Source organism: Alligator mississippiensis, chromosome 5 (genome assembly GCF_030867095.1).
Source record: "Alligator mississippiensis isolate rAllMis1 chromosome 5, rAllMis1, whole genome shotgun sequence".
Lineage (NCBI taxonomy): Eukaryota > Metazoa > Chordata > Crocodylia > Alligatoridae > Alligator > Alligator mississippiensis.
Window position 1 is genome coordinate 220,437,104 of NC_081828.1, and position 27,908 is coordinate 220,465,011.

The window sequence follows — 27,908 nt, forward strand, 5'->3', positions numbered from 1 at the left end:
TTAGGAACCAGCCGCCATACCTTTGTTGTGGGCGGGCACAACCCTCAGACTGACCTCCACACCGCCAGCTGATAATAGGCAAATGTATTAATACAGAGTAAGAACAGAAAAACGACAATACAAATAATCAAACCATTCTATAGCTACCAATCCTAGGGCTGTCATCAGATATTCCCAATGGGAGATTACAACATGCTGCGTTTCACCCAGAGCACACCTTCGTACTTTCCCTGCCCTTCCACAGAAGGGCCAGGACCTGTCACAGGCGGCACCTCCGTTACCCCACCTAGCACATTCAACCCAGAGAAGAGACTCTGCTTCCCCCTGGCCAGAGGGTCATTCAAAAGGGCAGGGCCCTTGGCTGCACAGAAGAACACGGGGCTGATGCCTCAAATATGACCAACTCGTGCAGCTTAGCAAACCCCCCTGGATCGTGGTGAATCCCCTGGATAGGGAAGGAGCTGAGAAATCACAGAGATCTTTCATGGAAAGGGTTCTGAGCCCTGGTCTGTTCCCATTTCACAGCTCTGCAGAGGACAGAGAGACCAACCACAGGGGTATCGTGTTAAGCTGTGGGCCTTGATTACCAAGGAAATTGTTATACAGAATGGCATGAAGGGAAGGAGGGCAGGGGGGCAGCTGGCACCTGCTGATGCAGAGTCGTGACAAGGGGCTGAGAAGCAAAACCTGCCAAAACTGGGCTCACGGGGTGGCTGTAGCAGTTTCTTGCAGACCCCGGTGGGCACGTGCAGGCCTGGGAGAGGGGTGATGTGGTGGGGAAGAAAGGCAAGGTCAGGGGGGAAGGCAGGGAATGCGTCCCTAGCAATCTATGTCCTCCTCCCTGCAACTCCAGAGCCTCACATACAAGGACCCTGGGACCAGGAGGGAAGGTGAAGCTGGGAGCTGGCCAAAGACAGTCCCTGGGGGTCATTTGGAGCCAGCTGTCTTGGGGAGGGCACCTACTGTGCAGGTACTTCTCCCCGTGGGAGCACCAGCTGCTTTTGGAGAACGACGGGGATGCCACAGGCTCCAAGACTGATGCAAAGATCTTCTCCTCACTGGTTCCCCAGCATCTGGGCTGGCCTCTGCCTGAAGCGTTTCCTTTTAACCCTTCATACACATAAATCCTGGGAGGCCAGGCTTTGTGTCCTTTGGGACCTGCAGTGCCCTAGAAGGGCTGAACAAAGGGTGAACTTGTTGCTGCATCTCACCACCATGAGACCACTTCCCTGGATGCAGACATGGGTGGGTGTTGAGCTAGTATACATCCCCAAGCCCTTCTTGCATTGCTGGCAGAATGATGGATGCTCCCAGATCTGGATGCACGGGTGCTGGGCCAGTTTGGAGGAGTGGAGGAAGTGCTTCCTGCACTCTCAGCACTAATGTGGCTTCACCCCTGTGTGGATGAGCTGGTGTTTGGTCAGATTAGAGGATCGGGTGAAGCTTTTCCAACAGTCTGAGCACTGATGTGGCTTCTCTTGCAAGTGGATGAGCTGGTGCTGGGCCAGGGAGGAGAAACAAGCAAAGCTCTTCCCACAGTGCGAGCACTGATTTGTCTTCTCCCCTATATGGATGAGCTGGTGCCGGGCCAGGTTAGAGGACTGGGTGAAGCTCTTCCCACACTCTGAGCACTGATGTGGCTTCTCCCCTGTGTGGATACGCTGGTGCTGGGCCAGGTGGGAGGATCGGGTGAAGCTCTTCCCACACTCTGAGCACTGATGTCGCTTCTCCCCGGTGTGAGTGAGAAGGTGTTGAGCCAGGTAGGAGTATCGGGTGAAGGTCTTCCCACACTCGGAGCACTGATGTCGCTTCTCCCCGGTGTGGATGAGCTGGTGCCGGGCCAGGTTAGAGGATCGGTTGAAGCTTTTCCCGCACTCCGAGCACTGATGTGGCTTCTCCCCGGTGTGGATGAGCTGGTGTTTGGTCAGGTCAGAGGATCGAGGGAAGCTCTTCCCACACTCCGAGCACCAATGTCGCTTCTCCCGTCTGTGGATTTGCTGATGCTGGGCCAGGCTCAAGGACTGAGTGAAACTCTTCCCACACTCCGAGCACTGATGTGGCTTCCCCCCTGTGTGGATGAGCTGGTGCCGGGCCAGGTGAGAGGGTCGGGAGAAGCTCTTCCCACACTCTGAGCACCGATGTGGCTTGTCCCCTGTGTGGATACGCTGGTGCCGGGCCAGGTGAGAGGGTCGGGAGAAGCTCTTCCCACACTCCGAGCACTGGTGTGGTTTCTCCCCTGTGTGGATGAGCCAATGTTTGGTCAGGTCAGAGGATCGGGGGAAGCACTTTCCACACTCCAAGCACTGATGTGGCTTCTCCCCCATGTGGATGCGCTTGTGTTGGGCCAGGTGAGAGGATCGGGTGAAGCTCTTCCCACACTCTGAGCACTGATGTGGCTGGTCCCTCGTGTGCATGCACCAATGCCTAGCCAGGTTGGAGAGCTGCTTGAATCTCTTCCCACACTTGGTGCAGCAGTGCTGCCCACACTGGTGCTGGGACAGGTCTTGCCAGCAGATGAAGTTCTTCTTGCACTCAGTGCAGCGGTGTGTCTTCCTGCCCAGGTGGGTGCGTCGGTGCTGAGACAGGGGAGAAAAAAGGGGTGAATGTCTTGTCACACTTGACACAGCTCTGACTGATGCTTCCCCCCCTGCACTTGTAGGTGCCTGACCAGGTCTGTGGGGCGCACAAACCTCTTCCCCAGTTTGGTGAAGCGGTGTGGTAGCTCTCCAGAATGGGTCTGGCGGTGAGCAACCAGGGTCAAGAGGCAGGTGAAGCTCTTCCCACACTTGGTGTATACGTGGGGCATCCCCCCATTGTAACTGATCTTGTGAAGAGCCAGGAGGGATGGGCAGTTAAAGGTTTTTCCTGACCTTTTCTGGGGTGGGTTTTGCCCCAGTGCTTGGCAGTGAGCTCCTGCTTCCCTCTGAGCCCCTCCCCACTGCCTTGGCTGGGATGCAGCGCATCTTTCCAGCGGCTCTTTAGGTCTCTCAGCTCCACAAACTCTGCCGTGCGCCCAGGGCTCCTTCTGGGTGTTGTCCCTTCCCCACTCTCACGCCCAACTCAAGATGGTACCTGGTTCACCGCTTCATTCCCCTTCTGCTTTTGGGGCCTCCCCTGACTCTTGTGCCACTGATCCTCCTCGGGTGTCAGGGGGTCCATCTCAGCCAAACTCCCTGGGGAAGTCCCTGCTGGCTCCAGGTCTGCAGCCCCATCCGCAGGAGGTTGCTCCTCAGCTCTGCTCAGCAGCCAGGCGCCTCCTGCTCGGGGAAGAGAAACACCAGATTAGTGCCTACCCTGTTGGCAGAGGGCAAACGCTGCTATTCGTTCAGCTGGCACGGGCCGCACAGCAGGCCTGCCCCTTGGCACTTGTGTCCCCTGAAGAAAACCAGGTCTCCCTGCCAAAACCCCAAGTGCTGGGGCTGCGGGAGGGGCAGGTCCCTGTGCTGGGATAACATTCACTGCTCGGTGGGGTTCAGAGCAGGACTCTCAGGAGTTTCTGGCCCAGCTGTCAGCCCCAACACCTCAGACCCTGCTAGGAGAAGCACGTGTGGGACGTGTGCGTTAGGACAGTACCTGAATGGCTTCACACTGTAACGGGCTAAGGAGGAGGGAAGGGTTTAGAGCTATGGCTCTCTCTTCTGAAAGGAGCAGGGCTGCACTTCCTGCCTGCTTCCAGGGCACGGTCTGGTGCAGGAGATGAGCCCATGGAGATTTCCTCTGCTGACGGGCCCCAGGTGGGCTCCATGTCACAGGAGTCTGCACCAGGTCTAAGGCATCAGCATGCGCCTGAACCCAGACTTTGTGCTGGGTCTGAGGCTTTGTGACACTCAGGGCTGCAGAGAAGAAACATGAAGGGGGCAATTCTGGTGCAAATCATGGGGATTGGAAGTTTCTGGATCCCGGCCGCACCGTGAAGCCCTTTAATGCAGCCTGAGGCGGTGATGAAACGCTTCCTGGTTCCAGGTCAGCCTGAGCAGAAGAGGGAGAGCCTGGGTCTTGTCCAACAGAGTCTCTGCATGCCATGATGATTTCCATGGGGGACTACAAATCCCATCATGCCCTGGGACAGTGTTAGAGAGGTACGGCTACCTTGGGCTGGGGAATGAACTCTTACATTGCTGAGTGAAGATGGAAATATAAGATCATGGCATCCCAGGGAAACCAGATCTGGTCCAATAAATCAAGACAGCAAACCTGATTGTCCCCTAATGTCTGTCATTAGAGGGAGAAGAAGGGAAGAGTTGCTTGTCTCCACATCCTAATACCCTACCCTACATCCTAATACCCTACCCTACTCAAAATGGGATCAGAGGAGAAAGTGGAGGCATTGTGGGTGAGGATACATGGAGGTCGAGGGGAAAGGGACTCGGTGGCGGGGGTCTGTTACAGACAAATTCACCATAGGCACAGGGTGGGTAAGATAACTAGTAGGGTGGAAGTCCTGGACTTTAGGAAGACTAACTTCAGTCAGCTCAGGAGTGTAGTCAATGACACACTGCAGGATAGGAGTACTGGCGAGAAGGGAGTCCAGGAAGGGTGGTCGTTTCTAAAGGAAGCTATCCTTCGGGCACAGAGGGAGACTATCCCAGTAGGAGGGAAAAGGGGGAAAGGAGCCAAAAATCTTCCTTGGCTAAGCAGGGAATTCCAGGGGAGCCTAAGGGCAAAAAATGACCTATAGGCGGTGGAAGCAGGGGGACGCTACCAAGGAGGAGTATACCTACTTGGCCTGCGCTTGCAGGGAGGCAGTTAGAAAAGCCAAAGCAACTACAGAGCTGAAGCTAGCAACACAAAAACAACAAAAAGTATTTTTTTAGGTATGTAGGGAGTAAAAGGAAGGTGCAGGGAAGCATAGGACCCCTAGTGAACAAGAAGGAGCAATTAGTGATAGACAGGGGGGACAAGGCTGGGCTCTTCAGTGAGTTTTTTGCTTCGGTGTTCCTGAACAGGGCTCAAGACAAGTCTCCTAATGGGTTCTTAGACGGGCATCAGAGAGACACCAGCCTACCAACAGTCGACGGTGCCTTGGTGCAGTCACGTGGATGGACTGGACGTGTTCAGGTCGGCAGGCCCGGGCGAGCTGCGTCCGAGGGCACCGAAGGAATTGGCGGGTGCTGTAGCAGAACCACGGGCACGGCTGTTTGAGCGCTCGTGGTGCTCAGCGCAGGTCCCAGGGGACTGGAAAAGGGCCAATGTGGTCCCTGTTTTCAAGAAGGGGAGGACGGAGGATCCAAGTAATTAGAGGCCGGTCAGTCTCACCTCCATCCTTGGAAAGGTCTTTGAAAAGATTATGAAGTGTCCTATATGTGGGAGTCCAGCGAGAAAATGAATGCAGCAGGGCAACCAGCATGGATTCGTAGCCAGTAGATCATGCCTGACCAATCTGGTTTCCTTTCATGACAGGGTCACAAAATGCTTAGATGCAGGAGCGGAGGTGGATGTCGTTTTCTTGGACTTTAGCAAGGCCTTCGATACGGTATCTCATCCTAGTCTCATAAATAAATTAAGAGGCTGTGACATAGATGTTTACATGGTCCGGTGTGTGGTGAATTGTCTTAGCGGTCACACCCAGAGAGTGGTAGCAGACGGGTCGGTATTGACCTGGAAGGGTGTGGGCAGTGGGGTCCCGCAGGGCTCACTCCTTGGACCTGTACTCTTCAATGTCTTCATCAGCAACTTGGATGTGACGTGTACTCTGTCCAAGTTTGCGAACAATACTAAATTGTGGGGTGAAGTGCACACTCCGGAGGGCAGGGAACAATTGCAGGCAGACCTGGACAGGGTAGAAAAGTGGGCTGTGCACAATAGGATGCAGTACAACAAGGACAAATGCAGACTGCTGCACGTAGGGTGCAAAAATATCCAGCACATCTACTGGCTGGGAAATGACCCTCTCAGCAGCACAGAAGCGGAAAGGGATCTTGGAATCATTGTGAACTCCAAGATGAACATGAGTCATCAGTGTGATGACATCATCAGCAAAGCTAACTGCACTTTATCATGCACCAGCAGATGCATGATGAATAGATCCAAGGAGGTGATGCTTCCCCTCTATGCAGCACTGGCCAGACCGCAGTTGGAGTACTGTGTCCAGTTTTGGGCACCGCACTTCAAGAAGTATGTTGATAGACTTGAGAATGTCCAGAGGAATGCTACTCGTTGGTTAGAGCAGGGTAGGCAATGTTTTTTGGCCAGAGTGCCAAAAAAACCACAACATCTACCTTGGAAGGTGCTAGAGTGCTGGCATTCCAGAAAAACAAAATGTGGGGGGCGGGTACATGGCAGGACACACTGCATATTAGTATATTTAATAATTATAAATGTTGCCTTTGTTGTTGCGTACTTTTTTTTTGTTAAACATGTTGCAGAGACAGAGAGAGAAAAAAGAGAAATAGGAGAAAGAGGACAGAGAGAGAGAGAGAGAAAGAGGGAAAGAGAAAGAAAAAAGAAAAGAGAACAAGAGAGAGAGAACCAGGCACATGCACATGCACACGCACACCCAGAACCAGACATGTGTACACACACAGACGTGCAGAACCAGAGGCTGACAAACGCAGAGAACCAGATGCGTGGGTGCACAGAGCCGGGCTGCTGGGCCACCGGACAAAGTCTGACCCAACAATGCCTGGGGCCTGCCGGAGTCCCTGTGCTTCCCTGAGGAGCCAGCCCCCAGGCTGCAGCATGGCCAGCTGAGGCCCAGGCCCAGAGCCTGCCCATCAGCCCAACCACTCCACACAGCTAAGCCTGCAAAGGGGCGTCGCTCCTGGCAAGGGGCAGCCCCAGCCTCATCCCAGTATGGGGGCTGGGCCAGTGCTGGGCTTGGAGCAGGTGGGAATCAGGTAAGCTCAGCTTCAAGCCCTGCTGCAAGCAGCCCAGGCTCCATAGTTGGCAGCAGCTACCCAGAACTGGGGCTGGCTGCAGCCAGGAGGTTGCAAACAGTGTGCCTCGGAGCAGATAGGGGGGAGGGGAGGGCCTGAGGCAGCATAAGCCTGGTCTCTCCCCTGCTGCTGGGACACAGCTGATGACCAGGCTCCAGAGCCCGGAGCAGCTGCTTGTAGCTGGCCTGGACTCTGGGCCGTTGCAGCAGGCAGGCTGCAAACAGCTGTGCCAGGCTCCAGCATCAGCTCTGTACCAGCACATGCACATGCGCCTCGGAGCAGACAGCGGGAGGGGCCCGAGGCAGCGCAATCCCGGTCTTTCCCCCGCTCCCAGCACAGAGCTGATGGTGGGGCTCTGGAGCCTGGCACAGCTGTTCATAGCCAGCCTGGGCTCTGGGCAGCTGCAGCAAGCAGGCTGCAAACAGCCGTGCCAGGCTCCACAGTTCCCGCATCAGCTCCATGCTGGTGGCGAGTGCACACGCACCTCGGAGCAGACAGTGGGGTTAGGGCCCGCCCTTAGGCAGCACAGCCCTCCTGCCATCCGCTCCAAGGTGCATGCTCAGTCCCCGCCAGCACAGAGCTGATGCCGGAGCTGTGGAGCCCAGCGCAGCTGTTTGCAGCCTGCCCACCGCTTGGTGAAGCTACCCAGAGCCCAAGCTGGCTACAAACAGCTGCACTGGGCTCCAGAGCCCCACCATCATTTCTGTGTTGGGAGTGGTGGAGAGACTGGGGCTGCGCTGCCTCAGGCCCCTCCCACCACCTGCTCCAAGGCGCGCATGCACGTGCCAGGACAGAGCTGATGCCAGAGCCCAGCACAGCTGTTTGCAGTCTGCCTGCTGCACGCAACCCCGGCTCTGGGTAGCTGCTGCTAACCATGGAGCCCGGGCTGCTTGCAGCAGGGCTTGCAGCTTCCCAGCCACCTGCTAGGAGCAGCCCAGGCTCCATGGTTGTCAGCAGCTACCCAGAGCCAGGGCTTGTGGTGGTGTGCCAAGCAAAATGGCCTTGCATGCCATGTTCAGCATGCCGGGGGTTGCCAACCCCTGGGTTAGGGGCTTACAGGACAAGCCCTATGAGGAGAGACTGAGGGACCTGGACCTCTTCAGCCTCCACAAGAGAAGGCTAAGAGGTGATCTTGTGCCCGCCTACAAACTCACTGGGGAGGTGCAGCGAGGGATCAGAGATGCTCTGTTCACCAGGGTACCCCTTGGGGTAAAAAGGAACAATGGTCATAAGCTGACAGAGAGCAGATTTAGGCTGGATATCTGGAACAATGTCTTCATGATAAGGGTGTCCAAAATTTGGAATGGTCTTCCAAGGGAGGTGGTGCTCTCCCCTACCTTGGGGGTCTTTAAGAGAAGGCTGGATGGGCATCTGGATGGGGTCTGCGGTAGGCCAGTAGGGGGAGCTCCTGCGTTGATCCTCCCACCTCACCACGCCCGTCCACCTTCTGGACTCCACGCGTCTCTCCAGGGGTGCCTAAGCCCCGGCAGACCCCCTTTCGAGCCCCACCACAGAGTCCGGGGGTAACGTGTGCTGCCACCACCCCGAGAAGGGACTGTCTGGGTCCTGTGTCCTTGGGGAAACACAGGCCTAATAGTCCTATGGGTACTCGACCCAATACGAGAACTTGGGGCACTTCCCCAAGTCGGGGGCCAAAAAGGATAGTCTCCCTTAGTCCGCAGACCTAAGGGGCTCCTAGGCATAATTAAACCCACCCTCAATAAGTCTCCTACACCAGTCACAAAGGAGAACTTTATTGGTTACAGAGGGCAGGGTTAGAATAGGGTACAGGGTAGAGCAATATCAGAGAAATCCCATAGAGCAAACTCCTGTGGCTGGGTAGCCTTTGATCTCACATCTGAGTTACTGCAAGCTGTATATCTAGCTGAATCTCAGCTTACTCACAAGTATCATCCAGAGGCTGTTGGAGATTCCCTCTGGTGGCAGGCAGTTCCTTGATCATGAGTTTTGAGAGAGAGAGCCAGCTTCAGATGATACAGCTCTTCTTTGTTCCTCATTATCCCTCATGGCTGCTGCCCCCTCCTCCTGGGCAGTCCTTAACTTATATAGCCCTTGTGACCTCATTTACCTGGTCCAATGGAGGCCAGCACCTGTTGGCTGTGAGCCAACCAATCTGAAATACATCACTAGTTGCTGGGCAGACTCTAGCCCACCAGGAAGCAAGCCCCTCACTCAGGTATGTGATGCCAGTCATGTAGGCAGAGGGAGCAGGTTTCCCCCCTCCCTTAGAAACGTATCCAGCTCAGGTTACCCAAAGAGATGGAGTAAAGATGTGTGTCCTCTGCTGGGCCCATCCTAATCACAACTGTCACATAGCAGAGTTTTTGGGGGAGAAACAAAGGTGGCTTTCTGCTACAGGGTCATCTGACCCCAGCACTTTTTCCTGTCTAGGCAGGGGGTTGGACTCAATGATCTGTTGAGGTCCCTTCTGACCCCAGCATCAATGAATCCTTGAATTTCAGGGAGTGGGAACAACACCTGCCTGGACACATTACAGCATAATGTACTATGTTAGAGGCCAGCACCCTGCAATGGCAACACAGGACAGGTCTGCACTTTCCAGGTCGCCCGGGAACTCTGGGCATGGAGCGCTACTTAGAGCAGAGTCGGGTTGGGGGGACAGCTACAACTCACCTGACAGCAGGTCCTTGGGCCCTGAGATTTCCCCACCATCCTCATCATCACCGACCCACAGCTCCACCTGTCCCTTCTGGATGCTGCAGATTAAGTCAGGTGTGGGACCCTGATATCCTGTTTGGGGCAGAGGTTAAACAAGGTTAGTGACTGGGTACTGGATGGAGAATAACCAACTGGGATTTGGAGAATAGATCCAAGGAACTGAAGGTTTCTATTAGGGCCTTTATGGACAAGGGAGGATTGGCATTTAGGATGAAAGAGAAGACATTACAGGGAGATGCCTTCAAGAAATGATGGTCCTTGTCACCCAGGTGGTGACGGGGTGGGCATAGGAAACAAAGCCCCAACCACTCCCTGGTATAGATAGGGCATTAAACTGAGTCATGAGGGTCAGGCATGGAGATGAATCATACAATCATAGGACTGGAAGGGACCTCAAAGGATCATTGGGTCCATGCCCCTGCATAAGCAGGAAAGACATCTGGGGTCAGATGACCCCAGTCAGGTGACCGTCCAGGTCCAGTCTTCTTTTGAAGATGTCTAGGTAGATGATTGCACCACCTCTGGGGGAGCTTGTTCCATACTCTGGTTGTGAAGAAGTTTTTCCTAATGTTCAACCTGAAGCTATCTTCCAGGAGTTTGTGGCCATTGTTTCTAGTTCCCCCCCAGGGCACCCTGGTGAACAGTTGTTCACTGAGTCCCTGATATAGTGGTAAGCCACAATCAGGTCTCTTCTCAGCCTTCTTTTCTTTAGGCTGAAGAGTCGGAGATCCCTCAGCCTCTCCTCATATGTCTTTCAATGCAAGTCCCTGATCATACGTGTGGCCCTTCTCTGGACCCTCTTGAGCTTTAGCATGTCCTTGTTGAAGTACGGCACCCAGAATTGGATGCAATACTCCAGCTGTGGCTGCACCAATGTTGAGTAAAGTGGGACAATCACTTCTTTGAATTTACTGGAGATGCATCGATTGATGCATGCCAGAGTTTTATTGGTCCTAGCAACTACTGCATTGCATTACTGGCTCATATTCATGCTGGGGTCTATTCTTACCCCCAGATCCCTTTCATTTGTAGTGTTGGTCAGGTTAGTGATGCCCAGCCTGTAGGTGCACTGGGGGTTCTTCCTTCCCAGATGCAGCACTTTGCATTTCTCTACGTTGAACTTCATCTGGTTCCCTTCCATCCAAGATGCCAGCCTGTCTAGATCTGCTTGCATCTGCAGCCTACCTGTGGGTGTGTCCCCATATCTTGGTGTTCTCCGTGAACTTGGCCAATGGGCTTTTCACCCCCTCATTCAGGTCGTTGATGAAGATATTGAACAGCACTGGGCCAAGCACCAACCCCTGGGGTGCTGCTGCCCACATCTTGCTAGGATGACACCGATCCATTCATTTAGACTCTCTGTGTCCCACACCCTGCAACAAGTCTGCACCCACTTGACAATCCCACAGTTGAGCCCTGTATCTTCCAGTTTTCTGATTAGTACCTCATGGGATACCAGGTACAAGGATTTCTGGAAGTCAAGGTATGGAAGTGACTCATGACATAGGAGGTGATACTCAGAGCCCAAGGGGAGACAATCCCAACAAGAAGCAAGGGGGGCCAGAGTGCCCAAAAGCCCCCCTGGCTCACCAAGGGCATTCGCGAATGCCTGACTGCCAAAAAAAGGAGGTGTACACCCTCTGGAAGGGACGGGCTATCACCAAAGAGGAGTATACCTTCACCACTCGGGTCTGTAGGGGGGCTGTTAGAAAAGCTAAGGCAGATACGGAGCTAGGGCTAGCGTCAAGGATCAAAGATAATAAAAAGTCCTTTTTTAAATATATAGGGAGTGTCACAGGGAGAGACAAACGGGTGGGACCCTAAAGCCTACGGCGGGAACCCCAGGACCAGAAAATGGGGGAAGAACAGAAAAAGTAAAAGTAAAAAAAGAACGCTTACTTGCAGCAAGACCTGCAGCAAAGCAGGAACACCAGAAAGAACTCGCACGCGCCATTAGCCACGCTTTCATACAGTTGCAGCCGGTCGGTGACGTCAGCGGTAATTACCGGCCAGCAGGGATAAAAAGGATGGCCCACAAAGAGGCAGGGGATCAGACGCCGGGAGGAACCCCAGCCAGAGGGGCCAGCCGGAAGCTCGGAGCGGAGCAAGAAGTGGCGATCCCCAATAGAGGCGGATCCAATGCCTCACGCAGCAAGGGTGAAGCCGCCGACGGCAGTGAAGGTAAACCTGCACTCGGGGCAGGAGCTCCGGTGCGGAGAAAGGCAGGGGAGGAAGACAGAAGCTGGAGAAACCCTGAGCCCAGCAGCCTCCGCAGAGAAGCGGGAGGCACTGGCCCTCCCTCCAGCGTCCAAACAGGTGGGACTGTGGGGGAACCCGGGGGACCCAAGGGTGTGCCCCGGGGACAGCGATAATATTGAAAGGCCCAGAGAGAGGGCAGCACCGTTGTGAAGGCCCAGAGAGCAGGCAAAAACATTGTGAAGGCCCAGAGAGTGGGCAACAACATTGTGAAGGCCCACAGAGAGGGCAACGATATTTAGGACTGAAGGGGCCAAGCCAGGAGAGACCAAGGCTGACCCTGAAGGTCTAGCAACCACGGAGGAGAGCTTCAGATAGCCCCCAAGCGGAAACGGGGGCTGGGTGAACAGGAAGGGGCCCTAGTGGCCAGATAGGAGCACGGGGGTGTGCCTTGGGCGTGGTCAGAATGCACCGTGTTGGTGGAGGTTTTCTTGCGTTTTTCTTTTCCTGTAAAGTATTTTGTGTTTCCCCGTGCCTGGAGGGGTTGAGGCAGAGCGGAGTGAGGAGAACCGAGTGAGGAGAGGTGCGCTTATAGATTGAAAGACAACCATGATGCACAAGATTGGCCGCAGGATCAGCAGTGACCCGCCAGGCTGGGTATAGGGCGAGATAGAGGGGAGGTGGAGCCTCACAGAAGACTGCCGTAGGAACGAGTGGCCAGGGAGGGAGACCACGCAGTACTGAGCCCCCCACTGAAGAAGATTTCAAGTCGTGGCAGGCGAGAAAGGGGTGGACTGCGTCCCGGGTAAATACCTCCTCGAAAGACCACCTGCAACGGCAGGGCAGATTCTGGTGAGCACCCGAACCAAAGTGGCACGGAACAAAATGTTTGAGGCCAGGCGGGCACAGGGAGAATGAAGAAGGCACCGGGTAATGTGGGGCCCCTGCAGGATATGCTAGGCAATCTGGTGGTTGCACCAGAGGAGAAAGCAGACCACTTTAACAAATTCTTCGCCTCCATTTTCTTGTGCAGGGACCGGGGCTCCCCGACCAGGATTCCAGACAGACTTGGGAGAAACGCCACCAGGCCTAGGGTCAGGGAGGACCGAGTTAGAGAACTTCTGGAGGGACTGGATGTGTTCAAATCAGCAGGTCCAGATGCTCTCCACCCCAGGGTGTTGAGGGAATTGGCAGGGGTTATTGCGGGGCCCCTGGTGCAGCTTTATGAGCACTCGTGGTGCTCGGGCCAGGTGCTGGACAACTGGAAAAGGGCCAATGTGGTTCCCATCTTCAAAAAAAGGGAAGAGGGAGGACCCAGGCAACTATAGGCCCATTAGTCTTACTTCAATCCTGGGGAAACTCTTTGAGATTATCCAGGACCACATCTGTGATAGGCCAGCAGTGGGAATGATGCTCAAGGGCAACCAGCACAGTTTCATTAGGGGCAGGTCCTGCCAGACCAACCTGATTGCCTTCTATGACCAGGTCATAAAAGCATTGGATGCAGGTGCCACGGTGGACGTAGTCTTTCTGGACTTCAGCAAGGCCTTTGACACTGTCTCCTACCCAATTCTCATCAAAAAGCTAGGTGACTGTGGCACTGATGCCTACACAGTCAGATGGATTGCAAATTGGCTGAAAGGTCGTACTCAGAGGGCAGTGGCAGACAGGTCTTTTTCGACCTGGAGGGAAGTGGGCAGCGGAGTCCCCCAGGGCTCGGTCCTCAGGCCTGAACTGTTCAATTTCTTTATTAGTGACTTGGACGATGGGGTGAAAAGCAGCCTATTTAAATTTGCTGATGATTTCAAGATATGGGGTGAGGTAGGCATGCTAGTAGGGAAGGACAGATTACAGCAGGACCTGGACAAGTTATAGGGGTGGGCTAACGAAAATAGGATGGGGTTCAATACCGAAAAGTGCAGGGTGCTGCACTTGGGCAGTAGGAACCAGCAGCACACTTATAAGCTGGGAAACTCCCTTCTCGAGAGTACGGTGGCAGAAAGATCTTGGAGTCATCATTGACTCCAAGATGAACATGGGCCAACAATGCAAGGTCACGGTCGTAGGACTAACCGCACCTTGTCATGCATCCACAGATGCATCTCGAGCAGGTCCAAGGAGGTGATCCTCCCCCTCTATTCAACACGGGTCAGGCCGCAGTTGGAGTACTGCATCCAGGTCTGGACGCCGCACTTCAGGAGGGATGTGGACAGCATGGAGAGGGTCCAAAGGAGGGCCACCTGCATGATCCGGGGACAGCAGGGCAGACCCTACAATGAGAGGCTACGGGACCTGAACCTGTCCAGCCACCACAAGAGAAGGCTGAGGGGGGGACCTGGTGACCGTCTATAAACTCACCGGGGGGGGCCCAGAGGGGAATGGGAGAGACCCTGTTCCCCCTAGCGTCCCCCGGGGTAACAAGGAATAACAGCCACAAATCGTTAGAAAGTAGATTCAGACTAGACATCAGGAGGCACTACTTCACAGTCAGGGTGGCTAGGATCTAGAACCAACTTCCAAGGGAAGTGGTCCTGGCTCCTACCTTGGGGGTCTTTAAGAGGAGGCTTGACATCTACCTGTCTGGGGTCATTTGAGCCTGGTTTTCTCTCCTGCCCAGGGCAGGGGGTCGGACTTGATGATCTACAAGGTCCCTTTCGACCCTACTTCTATGAATCTATGAGGGAGCAGAAAGATAAAGCTTTTACGGTTTTCAGGTACAAAAAAGAAGAGGCATGGGACACTCTCATGGATGGATAACATTTGTCTTATCGGTGTAATTTCAGGCAAAATAGTGAAAATAAGCTTATTTTCAGTGGAAATTAGCTTATTTTCAGTGCAGGTTTAAAGTGAGGACTTGTGGTGATGAATACACCATACATGCATAAAAGAAGGCTGAAAATAAGATTATTTTTCTTAGAAAGAGGGTAATTCATAATCACCACTTGCCTGCCTGTACACCAGTGCCAGGAGCTTGGAGAATAAACAGGGGGAACTGGTCCTCCTGCTAAACAGGAAGGACTACAACATCATAGGGATAATGGAGACCTTGTGGGACTCCACCTATGACTGGGCCACAGGTATAGATGGCTGTACCCTGTACAGGCGTGATCATGCAGATAAAAGGGGTGGGGGTGTAGCTCTCTATGTCAAGGACTGCTAAACATCTCTGCAAATTGACATTGGCACCCAGGAGGGACAACTGGAGTCTCCCTGGGTTAAAATACATGGGGAATGTGCCACAAGGGACACCATGGTAGAAGTCTACTACAGACCTCATGACCAGAAACAAGAGCTGGGCCAGGAACTCGCCTGGGAACTGGCTGAGGACACACGTTCTCAGTGCACGATTGTCAAGGGAGACTTTAACTACCCAGACATCTCATGGGAAGAGCAATCGGCCAAATCCAATTGGTCGCAAAGCTTCCTCACATGCGTGGATGAGATCTACCCGGCCCAAGAAGTCTATGGACTGATGAGAGGTAAAGCGTTGCTGGACCTGATACTGGCCAAAGGGGATGACCTAGTCAGTGACCTAAGAATCGATGGAAAGCTGGGTGATAGTGATGATGAGCTGATCACCTTTACTATCCATTGCAAAGCTGGCAAGTCAGTCAGCAATACAAAAGTCCTTGACTTCAGGAGAGCTGACTTTGACAAGCTCAGGAGGCTCGTTCTTGAGGTCCTAAGGGACCCCGACTTGACAGGAAGAGGAGTCCAAGAGGAGTGGTTGCTCCTCAAGGGAGAGATCCTGACAGCACAAGGGATAGTTATCCCATCTTGGAGGAAGGGCTGCATGCTTCTAGTCCATGGTTGTCATGGAGACTTCAACTACCAAGACATCTCGTGGAAAGAGTGGTCGGCCAAATCCGAGTGGTTGCAAAGCTTCCTCTCACGCGCAGATGAACTCTATCCGACTCAAGAAGTCTACTGGCCGATGAGAGGTAAAGCACTGCTCGACCTGGTACTGGCAACTGGGAACGACCAAATCAGTGACCTAAAGATTGAAGGGAATCTGGGTGACAGCAACCATGATCTGATCACCTTCACCATCTGCCATAAAGCTGGCAAGTCAGTCAGCAATACAGAAGTCCTCGAGTTCAGGAAAGCTGGCTCTGACAAGCTCAGGAGGCTTGTCGGTGAGGCCCTAAGGGACCACGACCCCAGGGGGAGGGTAGTTCAGGACGAGTGGTTGCCCCTCAGGGGAGCGATCCTGGATGCGCAAGCTAAGGCTATTCCATCTTGGAGGAAAGGCAGCAAGAGGACACAGCAACCCCCTTGGCTCAGCAAGGAACTAGCGGACCTCCTGTGTCTAAAAAGAAAGACCTACAAAGATGGAGGACTAGAACCACCTCCAGGGAGGAATATTCTGCACTGCTCCAGACATGCAGGGAGCAAACCAGGAAAGCCAAGGCTGCGACTGATCTCCAACTGGCCACTAGTATCAAGGACAATAAAAAGTCCTTTTTTAGATATGTGGGGAGCCGGAGGAAAAGCAAGGGCAACACTGGACCCCTGCTGAACCAGATGGGACAACTGACAACTGATGCCCAGGAAAAAGTCAACCTACTAAATGGGTACTTTGCGTCGGTCTTTCTTCAGTCCCATGGGATGCCTCTGCCCATCATGGGACAGGGAGGCCTAAGTGAGGGAGATTCCCTTCCCCCCATCAAAGCTGACCTCGTTAAGGCTGGACACCTTCAAGTCAGCCAGCTCTGACAATCTACACCCCAGGGTACTCAAGGAGCTGGCACGGATCTTCGAGAGCTCCTAGCGCTCGGGTGAAGTGCCCGAAGATTGGAAGAAGGCCAATGTGGTGCATCCAGTTTTGGGCTCCACAATTCAAAAAGGATGTGGAAACGCTTGAGAGAGTGTGTGGCTCTTCTCTGGACATGATCAGAGGTCAGGAAAACAGACCTTATGATGACTCTTTCCTGCCTATGCAGGGAGTCGGACTCGATGATCTATTGAGGTCCCTTCCGACCCTAATATCTATGAATCTATGACAGGCTGAGAGCTATGGGACTCTTCAACCTGGAAAAGCGCAGGCTCAGGGGGATCTGGTGGCCACCTATAAGTTTATCAGGGGTGTCCACCAGGGTCTAGAGAAACGTTTGTTCACCAGAGCACCCCAAGGGAAGACAAGGTCTAATGGTTATAAACTACTGCAAGATCGTTTCAGGCTGGACTTAAGAAAGACTTTCTTTATTGTCCGAACCCCCAAGGTCTGGAATAGCCTGCCACCGGGGGTGGTTTAAGCACCTACTTTGAACGCCTTCAAGAGAAAACTGGATGTTTATCTTGCTGGGCTCCTATGACCCCAGCTGATTTCCTGACCCTTGAGCAGGGGGCTGGACTCGATGATCTTTCGAGGTCCCTTCCAGCCCGAATGTTTATGAAATCTATGAAAAGGGCACAGCAACGCCCTTGGCTCAGCAGGGAACTTGAGGACCTCCTACGCCTCAAAAGAGAGACTTACAAAGGATGGAAGTCTGGAATCACCACCAAGGAGGAGTACTCAGCACTGGCCTGTACCTGCAGGGAGCGGATCAGGAAAGCCAAGGCTGCAAGTGAGCTCCATCGGGCTTCACATATCGAGGAAAACAAAAACTCCTTTTTCAGATATGCAGGGAGTCGGAAAAGTAGTAAGGGTAATATTGGACCCCTGCTGAATCAAAAGGGACAGCTGATAATCGACACCCAGGAAAAGGCCAATCTGCTAAATGGGTACTTCGCACCGATCTTTCATCAGTCTAATGACACCGCCCTGCCTAGCAAGATGAGGGGTGGCCAGGGTGAGGGCATATTTATACCCAGCAGCTGTGTTGATCTGGTAAAGGATCACCTTGAGGGGCTGGACACCTTCAAGGCAGCTGGTCCTGACAGATTACACCCTATAGTACTCAAGGAGTTGGCAGGAGTCATAGTCCAACCACTGGCAAAAATATTCAAAACCTCATGGTGCTTGGGTGAAGTACCTGAAGACTGGAAGAAGGCCAGTGTGGTACCATCTTTAAGAAAGGGCAGAAAGTAGATCCCAGGAATTACAGGCCAATCAGCTTGACCTCAATCCCCGGTAGGATTCTGGAGAAAATTATCGAGGAGACCCTTCTGGATAAGCTGGCTGATGGCAACATCCTGAGGGATAGGCAGCATGGGTTTTGTCGCGGGTAGGTCTTGCCTGACCAATCTCATTTCCTTCTATGACCAGGTGACATATCACCTGGACAAGGGAGAAGAATTGACGTCATATATATGGACCATAAAAAACACTTTGATCTGGTGTCCCATGACCTCCTTATAGAAAAGTCGGCCAACTGTGGCCTTGGCTTCACCACAGTCCAATGGCTGGGAAACTGGCTACGAGGTCGGACCCAGGGAGTGGTGGTCGATGGTAGCAAGTCATTATGGCGCTCCGTGACCAGTGGCGTCCCCCACAGCTCTGTCCTTGACCTGGTTCTCTTCAATGTCTTTATCAGTGATGTGGACATTGGCGTCTGAAGCGCACTGGCTAAGTTCACCAATGACACTAAACTTAGGGGCATAGCACCCTCATCTGAGGACAGGCTAGTGATCCAGGCTGACCAGGATAAACTTAGTAAGTGGGTGGATACAAACCTGATGATGTTCAATATTGATAAATGCAAGGTACTCCACCTCGGGGGGGAAAAACCCACAGCATGCTTATAGGCTCGGCAGTGCTACGTTCACTAGCACCACGGCTGAAAGAGACTTGGGGGTCATGATTGACCACAAGATGGACATGAGCCACCAGTGCGATGTCGCAGCTGGTGAAGCAAACAAAACTCTGGCTTGCATCCACAGATGCTTCTCAAGTAAGTCTCAGGATGTCATCCTCCCGCTGTACTTGGCCTTGGTGAGGCCGCAGGTGGAGTGCTGGAGTTCTGGGCTCCACAATTCAAGAAGGATGTGGAGAAGCTTGAGAGAGTGCAGAGGAGAGCCACGTGCATGATCAGAGGGCAGGAGAACCGGCCTTATGAAGAGAGGCTGAGAGCCACTGAACTCTTCAGCCTGGAGAAGCCAGGCTCGGGGGGCCCTGGTGGCAGCCTACAAGTACACCAGGGGTGTGCATCAGGATCTAGGGGAACACCTGTTCACCAGAACGCCCCAAGGAAAAACAAGGACCAATGGTCATAAACTCCTCCAAGACTTCCCAACCCCAGTGCGATGGTTGGGCGAAGTGTCGGAACAGCGTTGAAACAGCCTCGCTGTTTTGACAAAGCAAAATGGAACGGTTGTTTCAACTCCAAATGAAATTCAAAACAAAATGCTATTCCATTCAAACCTTGAAATTCAAGTTGAAATGGAACAGTGCCATTTCACACAGCCCTAGAAAGGATGATTTTATTATAATTATATAATTATATCCTGTATTTCATAGATTTATAGATTGTTAGCGGCTGGATGGGACCTCGGAAGATCATCCGGTCCAGCTTCCTGCACTAGGCAGGAAAGACATCTGGGCTCAGGTGACCCCAGCAAGGTGGCCGTCCAGTCTCCTCTTGAAGATTTCCAGGGTGGGTGACTGCACCACCACCGGAGGGAGTTTATTCCAGTCTGGACACCCTGACTGTGAAAGAGTTTTTCCTGGAATTGAGCCTGAAGTGGCCTTCCAGGAGTTTGTATCCATTACTTCTGGTCGTGCCACAAGTTGCCCTGGTGAACACTTGCTCACCGAGCCCTTGATGTACTCCTCTGATGTAGAGGTCAGCTGCTGTCAAGTCCCCTCTCAGCCTTCTCTTTTTTAGGCTGAAGAGCCCCAAGACCCTCAGACTCTCCTCAAATGGCTTGCTGTGGAAGTCTCTGATCATACAGTTGGACTCTCTCAAGCTTTTCCACGTTCTTGGTGAAGTGCAGTGCCCAGAACTGGATGCAGTACTCCAGCGGAGGTCTCACCATGCAGTGAGAACCATCACTTCCTTGGTTTTACATGAGACGCATCAATCGATCGTTGTTTGCCCTGCTGGCTACAACATCGCACTGACACCTCATGTTCATGCAGTGGTCCACTGTTACCCATTGGTCCCTTTCCATCATGCAAGTCAAAATGGCACCATCAAGCTTGTAGGTATGCAGGGGACTGTGTGCCCCCAAATTAGGTGCTTGAACCACCTCTGGTGGCAGTCTATTCCAGACCTTGGGGGCTTGGACAATAAAGAAGTTCTTCCTTATGTCCAGCCTGAAACGGTCATGAAGGAGTTTGTGACCGTTCGACCTTGTCATCCCTTGGGGCGCTCTGGTGAAAATGTTCCCCCAGATCCTGGTGAGCACCCCGATAAACTTATAGGTGGCCACCAGATCACCCCTGAGCCTGCGCTTTTCCAGGCTGGAGAGCCCCAAGGCTCTCAGCCTGTCATCGTAGGGTCTGCTTCCCTGCCCTCTGATCATGCGCGTGGCTCTTCTCTGCACTCTCTCAAGCCTCTCCACATCCTTTTTGACTTGTGGGGCCCAAAACTGGACACAGTACTCCAGCTGCGGCCTCACCAAGGCCAAGTATAGCAGGAGAATGATGCCCTGGGATTTGTTTGAGAAGCATCTATGGATGCAAGCCAGCATTTTGCTCGCTTTACTAGCCGCAGCATCGCACTGCAGGCTCATGTTCATCTTGTGGTCAATGATGACCCCCAAGTCCCTTTCATCTGTAGTGCTAACCAGCGTATCACTGCCGAGCCTATAAGGATGCTGCAGGTTTTTCCTCCCAGGGTGGAGAACCTGGCATTTTTCAGTGTTAAACACCATCAGGTTCTCGTCCGCCCATTTCCTGAGCCTGTCAAGGTCAGCCTGGATTACTCTGCTGTCCTCAGGTGTGGACGCTTTACCCCACAGTTTGGCAACATCGGCGAACTTGTCCAGTCCTCTTCTGATACCAATGTCCACATCATTAATGATGTAATGACGATGTTGAACAATATGAGTCCAGGGACAGAGCCTTGGAGGACCCCACTGGTCACAGGGCACCACAACGATTGACTTCCATCAACCACCACCCTCTGGGTCCGACCAATGAGCCAATTCCCCAGCCAGCGAATAGTGGTGGATCCGAGGCCACAGTTAGCCAGTTTTGCCAAGAGGTGATCGTGGGATACCAGATCAAAGGCTTTTTTAAAGTCAAGATATATGACATCAATCTTTTCTCCCTGGCCCAGGTGATAGGTCACCTGGTTGGAAAAGGAAATGAAATTGGTCAAGCAAGACCTACCTGCAACAAACTCATGCTGGGTGTCCCTCAGGATGTTGCCATTGGCCAGTCTGTTAAGGATGGCCTCTTTGATAATCTTTTCCAAGACCTTCCCCAGGATAAAGGTCAGGCTGACGGGCCTGTAGTTTGCCAGATCCACTTTCCTCCCTTTCTTGCAGATAGGCACCACATTGGCCTTCTTCCAGTCTTCGGGCACTTCACCCGAGCGCCAGGAGCTCTCGAAGACCCATGCCAGGGGCTGAGCTATGATGCTCGCCAGCTCCTGGAGTACCCTGGGGTGTAAACTGTCAGGGCCGGTCGACTTGAAGGTGTCCAGCCGGTCAAGGTGTTCCTTCACAAGGTCAGCTTCGATGGAGGGTAAGGGATCTCCCCCACCCAGGCGTTCCTATCCCGTAATGGGCAGAGGCATCCCTTGGGACTAATGAAAAACCAATGCAAAATACCCATTTAGCAAGCTGACTTTTTCCTGGGCATCAGTTGTCAGTTGCCCCATCTGGTTCAGCAGGGGTCCGACGTTGCCCTTGCTTTTCCTCCGGCTCCCCACGTATCTAAAAAAGGACTTTTTATTGTCCTTGATACTTGTAGCTAGTTGGAGTTCAGTCACAGCTTTGGCTGTCCTGGTTTAGTCTCTGCAGGTCCAGACCAGAGCAGAGTATTCCTTCTTGGAGGTGGTTCCAGTCCTCGATCCTTTGAAGGTCTTCCTTTTAAGACGCAGGAGGTCCGCCAGTTCCCTGGAGAGCCAAGGGGGCTGCCTTTCAGCTGAGATGGGATACACTTTGCTTTTGCATTCAGGATCGCTCCCTGGAGGAGCAACCACTCGTCCTGAATTCCCCTCCCTTCGGGTCGTGGCCCCTTAGGGCCTCACTGACAAGCCTCCTGAGCTTGTCAAAGTCAGCTCTCCTGAAGTCTGAAGGGGAGATGTGAGGTGTGGGCAGCTTCCACTGCTCAAAAAAATGAAGAAACTCCTGCCTAGGCATATGCATTAAAGATCTGGGTGACCTCTCATGCACATCCCATCATCTGGAAAGATCAATGGTTGCCAAACAGTCTCGTCATCTCTAGACTAAATAAGTCCAGCTCCCTCAGACTTTCCTCACAACTCACGTCCCCTAGCCCCCTCACTATTTTTGTTGCCCTCCGCTGGACTCTCTCCAGCTTGTCCACATCCAAGGGCCCAAAACTGAACACAGGACTCCAGACGTGGCCTCACCAACGCTGAACAGAGAGGGAAGAACCACTTTCCTTGACCTAAAGGCAACACACCTACAGATGCAGCCTAGGATGCCGTTAGCCTTCTTGGCAACAAGGGCACACTGCTGGCTCAGATCCAGCTTATTGTTCACTGTCACGCCCAGGCGCTTTTCTGCAGAGCAGGTGCCCTGCCAGTCACCCCGCACTAAGGCAAGCTGCTCTTCTGCCACGTTCGTTAGTCTTCCTGCCCATCAGGAAGGTTTGTGCCTGCGCTCTCAGCAAGGCTTCTTTAAAGTACTCCAGGGAGAAGCAAGAACTAGCGCTTTACCCAGGGAAATGAAGGCGTCGAAATTCTTCAGCATCTGGTCCCGGTAAAGCACCTTGTCTTCATCTTCCAGCAGCTCCCACTCCTTCTGCGTGAAGTACACAGCCACGTCCTCAAACACCTCCCGGAGCTGCAGGCACAAGCGTTGCACCATCAGTGTCTCCTGCGCCAGCTGCTTCCAGCCCCTCGGCCCTGTCTGCCATGACTGTCCTACAGCTAACTGCACGTCTAGCCGTGCCAGGCAGGGGTGCAAAAGTCCCCATTAGTCAGCTGGCCTGTGGTGTGGATGCAGCTGTGGACACAGGACTTAGCCCAGCTCACCACCTTCTCTTTGCTCGGCCCCTTGAGGCAGCCGGGGCAGCACTTTTGGGGTCAGGGAGCCCCAGCTCCTCGCGCTCTGACCAGGCCTTCCCGTGCCAGCCCCCCTTGCTCTCTGCACTTGGGAGGGGGCTCCTGCTAATGCAGCTTGCTGCGTTTCCACGTTTGTCACCACAGGCTTGTCGCTCTTCAGAGCTCCCCGCTCCCCATCTTCTTTACACCACCCCCAACTCCTCCTGCGCTCTGCCCCACCTGCACTCCCGCCCCCAACCCAACCCGGTGCCCTGCTCACCTCTTGCCTTGGAGGCCTGCCCTGCCCCTTCTGCAGTTGGCCCAGCTCACGTGTCGGGGAGCCCCTCTCCTCCAGGCTCCCTGGGGGAGCCCTGTGCAGCTCCAGGGTTACAGGCTCTTCTCCAGGACGCTTCTGCTCAGCTCTGCTCAGGGTCCCGGCACCTGTGGGGTAGAGAAGGCACAGCTAAGCCCTGGTGCTGCTGGCACGGGGAAAGCCCTGCTCGTCTCCTGTACTGGCCCAGGACAAAGGCAGTCAGAGGCTTCATTGTGTGGCGAGTGGGGAGAAGAAGGACGCCAAGCCCCACAGCTCTTCCTAATGGACTTCTAAGGGCATGAGGATGAAGATGAGACCCAATAACTGTCTCAGTTCGGGGCGGGGATCACAACACCATGTCAGAGCCCGCAGGAACCGCGCTCCTTGGGGAAGAAGCTGTGGGGATGTTGGTGCTGTGTCACATCCACAGGTTAGGGGTCGGGGAGGAGGAATGCACGGTGGGGCTTCTCCAGGGCACGTGAAAGGCTTCCAGGGGCGCTGGGAGAACAAGAACAGCCGATCCTTTGGGACACTGACCCCATGAAAACATGTGGAGGAGAGATCACTCCACTGAGGGACGGTGCCTCGTGCTGCTGGAAAAGGGAGAACCACCGCTCCGTACCTGCTCCTGGGGAAGGGCCTCGTCTGGGGCAGCAGCCCGAGGAGCTTTCATCTGCTGACATCTCCCAGGTCTCCTCTGTTTTGGGGCAGTCTGCAAGAGAGAGGCCTGGGTTAACTGTACCTGCCCCAGACGGAGACCACTGGGGCATCTCACCTGCACCAGCCCCTTGCGGGGCATGGAGGGCTCGTGGAGGCACGAGAAAGGGACGAGCGAACACTGGCTGCTGGGACACGAATAAGGTCACTGACTGTTATCGCGGCAGCACGACAAGGCCCAAGCAAGACGAAGCCCCTCTCTGCTGGGCGCTGCACAGTCACGGAGAAAGACCGAGGGCCCCAGCCTGGGAGACACCCCCACGGGGACCACAGCTCTGCCCCCCCCAGGGCAACAAATACCGCAGCCCTGTCCCGTGCACGGGCAGACGTCCGACCGCTCCCCGCATGCAGGACGGCCTCGCCGGCGCCCACACCTCGCACGCCCGGGCCTGCGCCCTGCGCCTCACCTGACTCCTGGCGGGGCGGGGGCTCCTCCTCGGGGTCCTGAGGCCCCGGCGTCTCCCTGTGTCCTGCCTTCTCCAGCGGCCTGTCGGCACCGCGGGCCTGGGGCTGCTCCCGCCAGGCATCGCCAGGCTCCCGCCGCGCCCCCAGGGGCGGCATCTCCTCTGCGCCCACGTCCTGCACCTTCCCCCGCGCCGCGACCTGGGGACGAGATCAGTCCATCACGGGGGAGCAGGGACGTGGGAGCGACGGGGGGAGGGAGCATCCCACACACACACGGACACGGGGACAGCAGCATCCACGACCAGGGCGAAACCTTCTCACCTGGCGTTTCTCGTCCTCCTCCAGCCCCCGCTGAAACCCCTCGGCCAGGGCCACGGCCTGGGCGCAGGTCTGCACGCTGCGCCCCCACTCCCAGCTCCGCATGCCCGGGGGCAGGATGGCCAGGAACTGCTCCAGCACCACCAGCTCCAGCACCTGCTCCTTGCTGCGGCGCTGGGGCTCCAGCCAGCCCCGGCACAGCTCCTGCAGGCGCCGGCACACCTCCCGCGGCCCCGGGGCGTCCCGGTAGCACAGGCCCCGGAAGCGCTGGCGCCAGGGCTCTGGGCCGGGGAGCTCGGCCCCGGCCCCGGCTGGGGGGTCTCTGGGGGAATCGGCCTCAGACGGGGGCTGCATGGCCTGCATCACTGCCTGCCCCTGCATCTCCCGGTGCTGGACCGGCTCCTCCTGCAGTGGCTGGTTGATACGTGGCACCCGCCGCACCTTGGAAGCGTCCCCGGTGCCAGTCTGGACGAGACAAGGGACTTGTCCTGCCCGGAGCCCCCCGGGGCCTTCTCCTCCGGCGTCACCTCCGGCTGCAGCAGGGCTGCCACGGGCTCCAGTGCATCCACCGTCTGCCCCGGCAGAGGCCTCTCCGCCAGGACCTGGGCTCTCGCTGCTCTGTGCTCGCACCTGCCACAGTGTCCAGTCTGCGCGGCCTGTGGGGAAGGAGACAGCACGGATGTCACCGCGTGGTGTGAGACCAGGACCATGACCCTGCCCCACGGTCTGCCCAGTCCTGATGTCTTGACTGTCCCCACTCAGAGCAGCCTCGGGGTCATCCTCAGTCCCCTCCTGCCCCACAAAGGCTGCAGGGACCAGGCTGGCTCCAGAAACCCCCAGCCACAGCTCCCCCCGCTCCTCAGGCTCACGCCTGCCCTGCCAAGCCCTGCAGCACCCGCTTGACACTTGGCCTGGGGGGCTCTTGCCAGCCTCCAGTGCCTCCCAACAGCCCCACACATGCAGGGCCTCTTCCCAGACAGACCCCCCTGGACACGTGTCAGGGCCCAGAGCCCCTTGCCCAGGTGGGACTTAGCTCCAGTCTCAGAATAAAACCTCATGGACCCCTCCCCACTTTGCTCCGGGGGGGTGGGCAGCCCCGAGCCACCCCTCATGCAGGTCTAAGGCTGCAGAGATTCAGTTTTCTGGTCTGGGGATTAGTTCTGGCCTTTCTGCTTAATTTTTTTTAGATCTTCCTGGAGGGCTCTCAAGCAAGCCAGGATGTTATGTTTTTCTCTAAGTGGCAAGCTTTCAAAGGAAGCCAGGAGATCGAATTCCTCATCTGAATAGGAGTGTCGACACCCCTCCTTTTGCTCTGTTAGGTAAACCGCCAGTCCAGTCCAATCAAGTTTGTAGACGCGTGTCTAATTGTCTTAATAACCAATTGGGTCTACCCTTTAGTTTTGGGAACGCACTTCCTTGTCCATGTCTTTTCCCAGTATGGTTGGACTGGGCTGGCCGTCTCACTCGTGACTGGACCTAAGTTAGGAGAGTTTTTACAAAATGGTAAGATCAGATGCAGCGAAAACCCTTGTTGCATGAATTCCTCACTTAATCAGAGCCCTCTTTCTCCTTATACCCAAGGACACTCGTGAGGGGGAGCATAGTTATCTCATAGATCTCTTAACTGATGTATTACTACATAGTTGTGTTACTTTCTTAACATCCTCCTTCCTATGTTCACTGAGAGCAGCGTTCCTAGGTGCTGTACGGCCCCCCCAGGAGCGTCCCAGAGGGGGATACCGTTACAATCGTGGTATCTTTTATTAGAACAGCATTTCCTGTACCATTTGATAAACGGGGCAGTCTGCTCGGTACTAATCTCTATTCCCCCTAACCTCTAGCTGATCTGGGCTTCTCTTGTCTCCATCATCCCGGCACCCCAATAAGATCTCTGTTCTCAGCAAGGTGCTGTCGCTCACTCGGGTTATCCTCAGCCCCTCTTAACAGTACTTGTAGGTCTACTGTTCTGCACTCTAGCGCTTCCATTCGAAGACAGACCTGCTGTGTTGTTTTAGCTGTCAAGAGTGTGGAAAGGAAGCCTGAGGTTTTCAGTTGTCTGTGAGTTAGGGTTGTTTTGTATTCCAAGTATACCTTCCTCTAACAGTTGATCGTCATGTAAAAAAGGATGAAAATTGAGGACCACCTTGGTGCCCCAGTCTGAATGCGAAAAGGAGTGTGATGATGAGATATATGCTTGTGGACCATTTGTATCTAAGATTTAATTTTTTATCAAACAAGGGCCCAGTTTACTTGGTCTTCTAGGGGGTGCTGCAGCAAGTGGAAATGTGCAGGGTCTTTTTGTTCTGGGAGCCATTTAAAGGAAAAAAATATCCAAGTAATAACACGAAAATCTGACTAACAACACTAACAGTACGATGTCTCAGGTGACAATAATAAACTGATATTATTAGTATTATTATTAACTACTAGAACTGGAACTTCATTTAAAAAAGAGAGAAAAAGATAAATGAAACAAAACTAAAGAGCTTTCCAGGCTGGCCAAGGGGACGCGGGGCTGCCGCGCTGTGGCTGCGAGGGCTGGGCTCGGTGGGCCTCCTGCCCCGCGCTGCCGCAGCCACGCGTGCCCCCCCTGCCCGCCCGCTCCCGCCTTGCGGGGCCTGGGGGCGGGCCGTCCGGCCCCGGCACAGGACCAGGGCGCCCGTGTGTGCCCCGAAAACGGGCCCGCGTGCGTGTCCGCAGCTGCAGCTGCGCTCTCCTCCCAGCCGACCCGCCGCTTGCTCGCAGCCGTCTTTCCTCCGTCTCGGGCCCTGCAGCACCGCTCCCAGCCCGGGCGCCCACGGCCCCCGGGATCCCACGTGCGGCTTGAGGACCGAAGCCCGCTGCCGAGGCCAAGCGCTGTTAGAGCCCGCCACGCGCCGCGCCCGCCCGCCCGCCCGCCCGTCTCCCACCTCTGCCCCCCGCTCCCGCACCAGCCTCCTTCTCCACAACCCCCCCCCCGGCTGCCTCCCGCGCCCCCACACCCACACCCACAGCTACCGCCCCGCCCCGCCCCGCCCCGCACCTCGCAGCAGCACGGGAACAAGCGATCCGGGCCGCAGAGAAGGCAGCGCACGCTGTGTCCCCCCTCGCCCCGCCCCGCCCCGCTGTCCCGGGGGCAGCCGCCTCCTCCCCCCCCGCGGGCGCTCCTGGGAGCGGAGCGCAACCCCAGCTGCCCAGCCCCCCCCCACGCCACACTCATGACGTTCCATGACGTCAGAGGCGCCCCGAAGAGGCGGGGCGGGGCTTGTTCGTTGCTGGCTAATCGGGATCGGGGCCGGGCCGGGCTGGGCGCACCCCGCCCCCGGGCGCGTGTGTCCGGCG

At 54.9% G+C, this 27,908-nt stretch overlaps 1 protein-coding gene across 1 annotated transcript; it reads right to left on the bottom strand.

Moving 5' to 3' along the window:
• Positions 1 to 69: 69 nt before the first annotated feature.
• LOC106738948 (zinc finger protein 708) lies at positions 70 to 27,898 on the bottom strand. Its single transcript, XM_059729317.1, has 9 exons — positions 27,610 to 27,898; positions 24,591 to 25,243; positions 24,272 to 24,467; positions 23,770 to 23,859; positions 23,115 to 23,275; positions 22,508 to 22,634; positions 9,531 to 9,647; positions 3,073 to 3,257; positions 70 to 2,576 (listed from the first exon to the last, which is right to left on the bottom strand). Exons 1-9 carry the CDS (start codon positions 27,794 to 27,796, stop codon positions 1,380 to 1,382), a joined length of 2,913 nt encoding a protein of 970 aa, XP_059585300.1. The 5' UTR covers positions 27,797 to 27,898; the 3' UTR covers positions 70 to 1,379.
• Between the last annotated feature and the right edge of the window lie 10 nt (positions 27,899 to 27,908).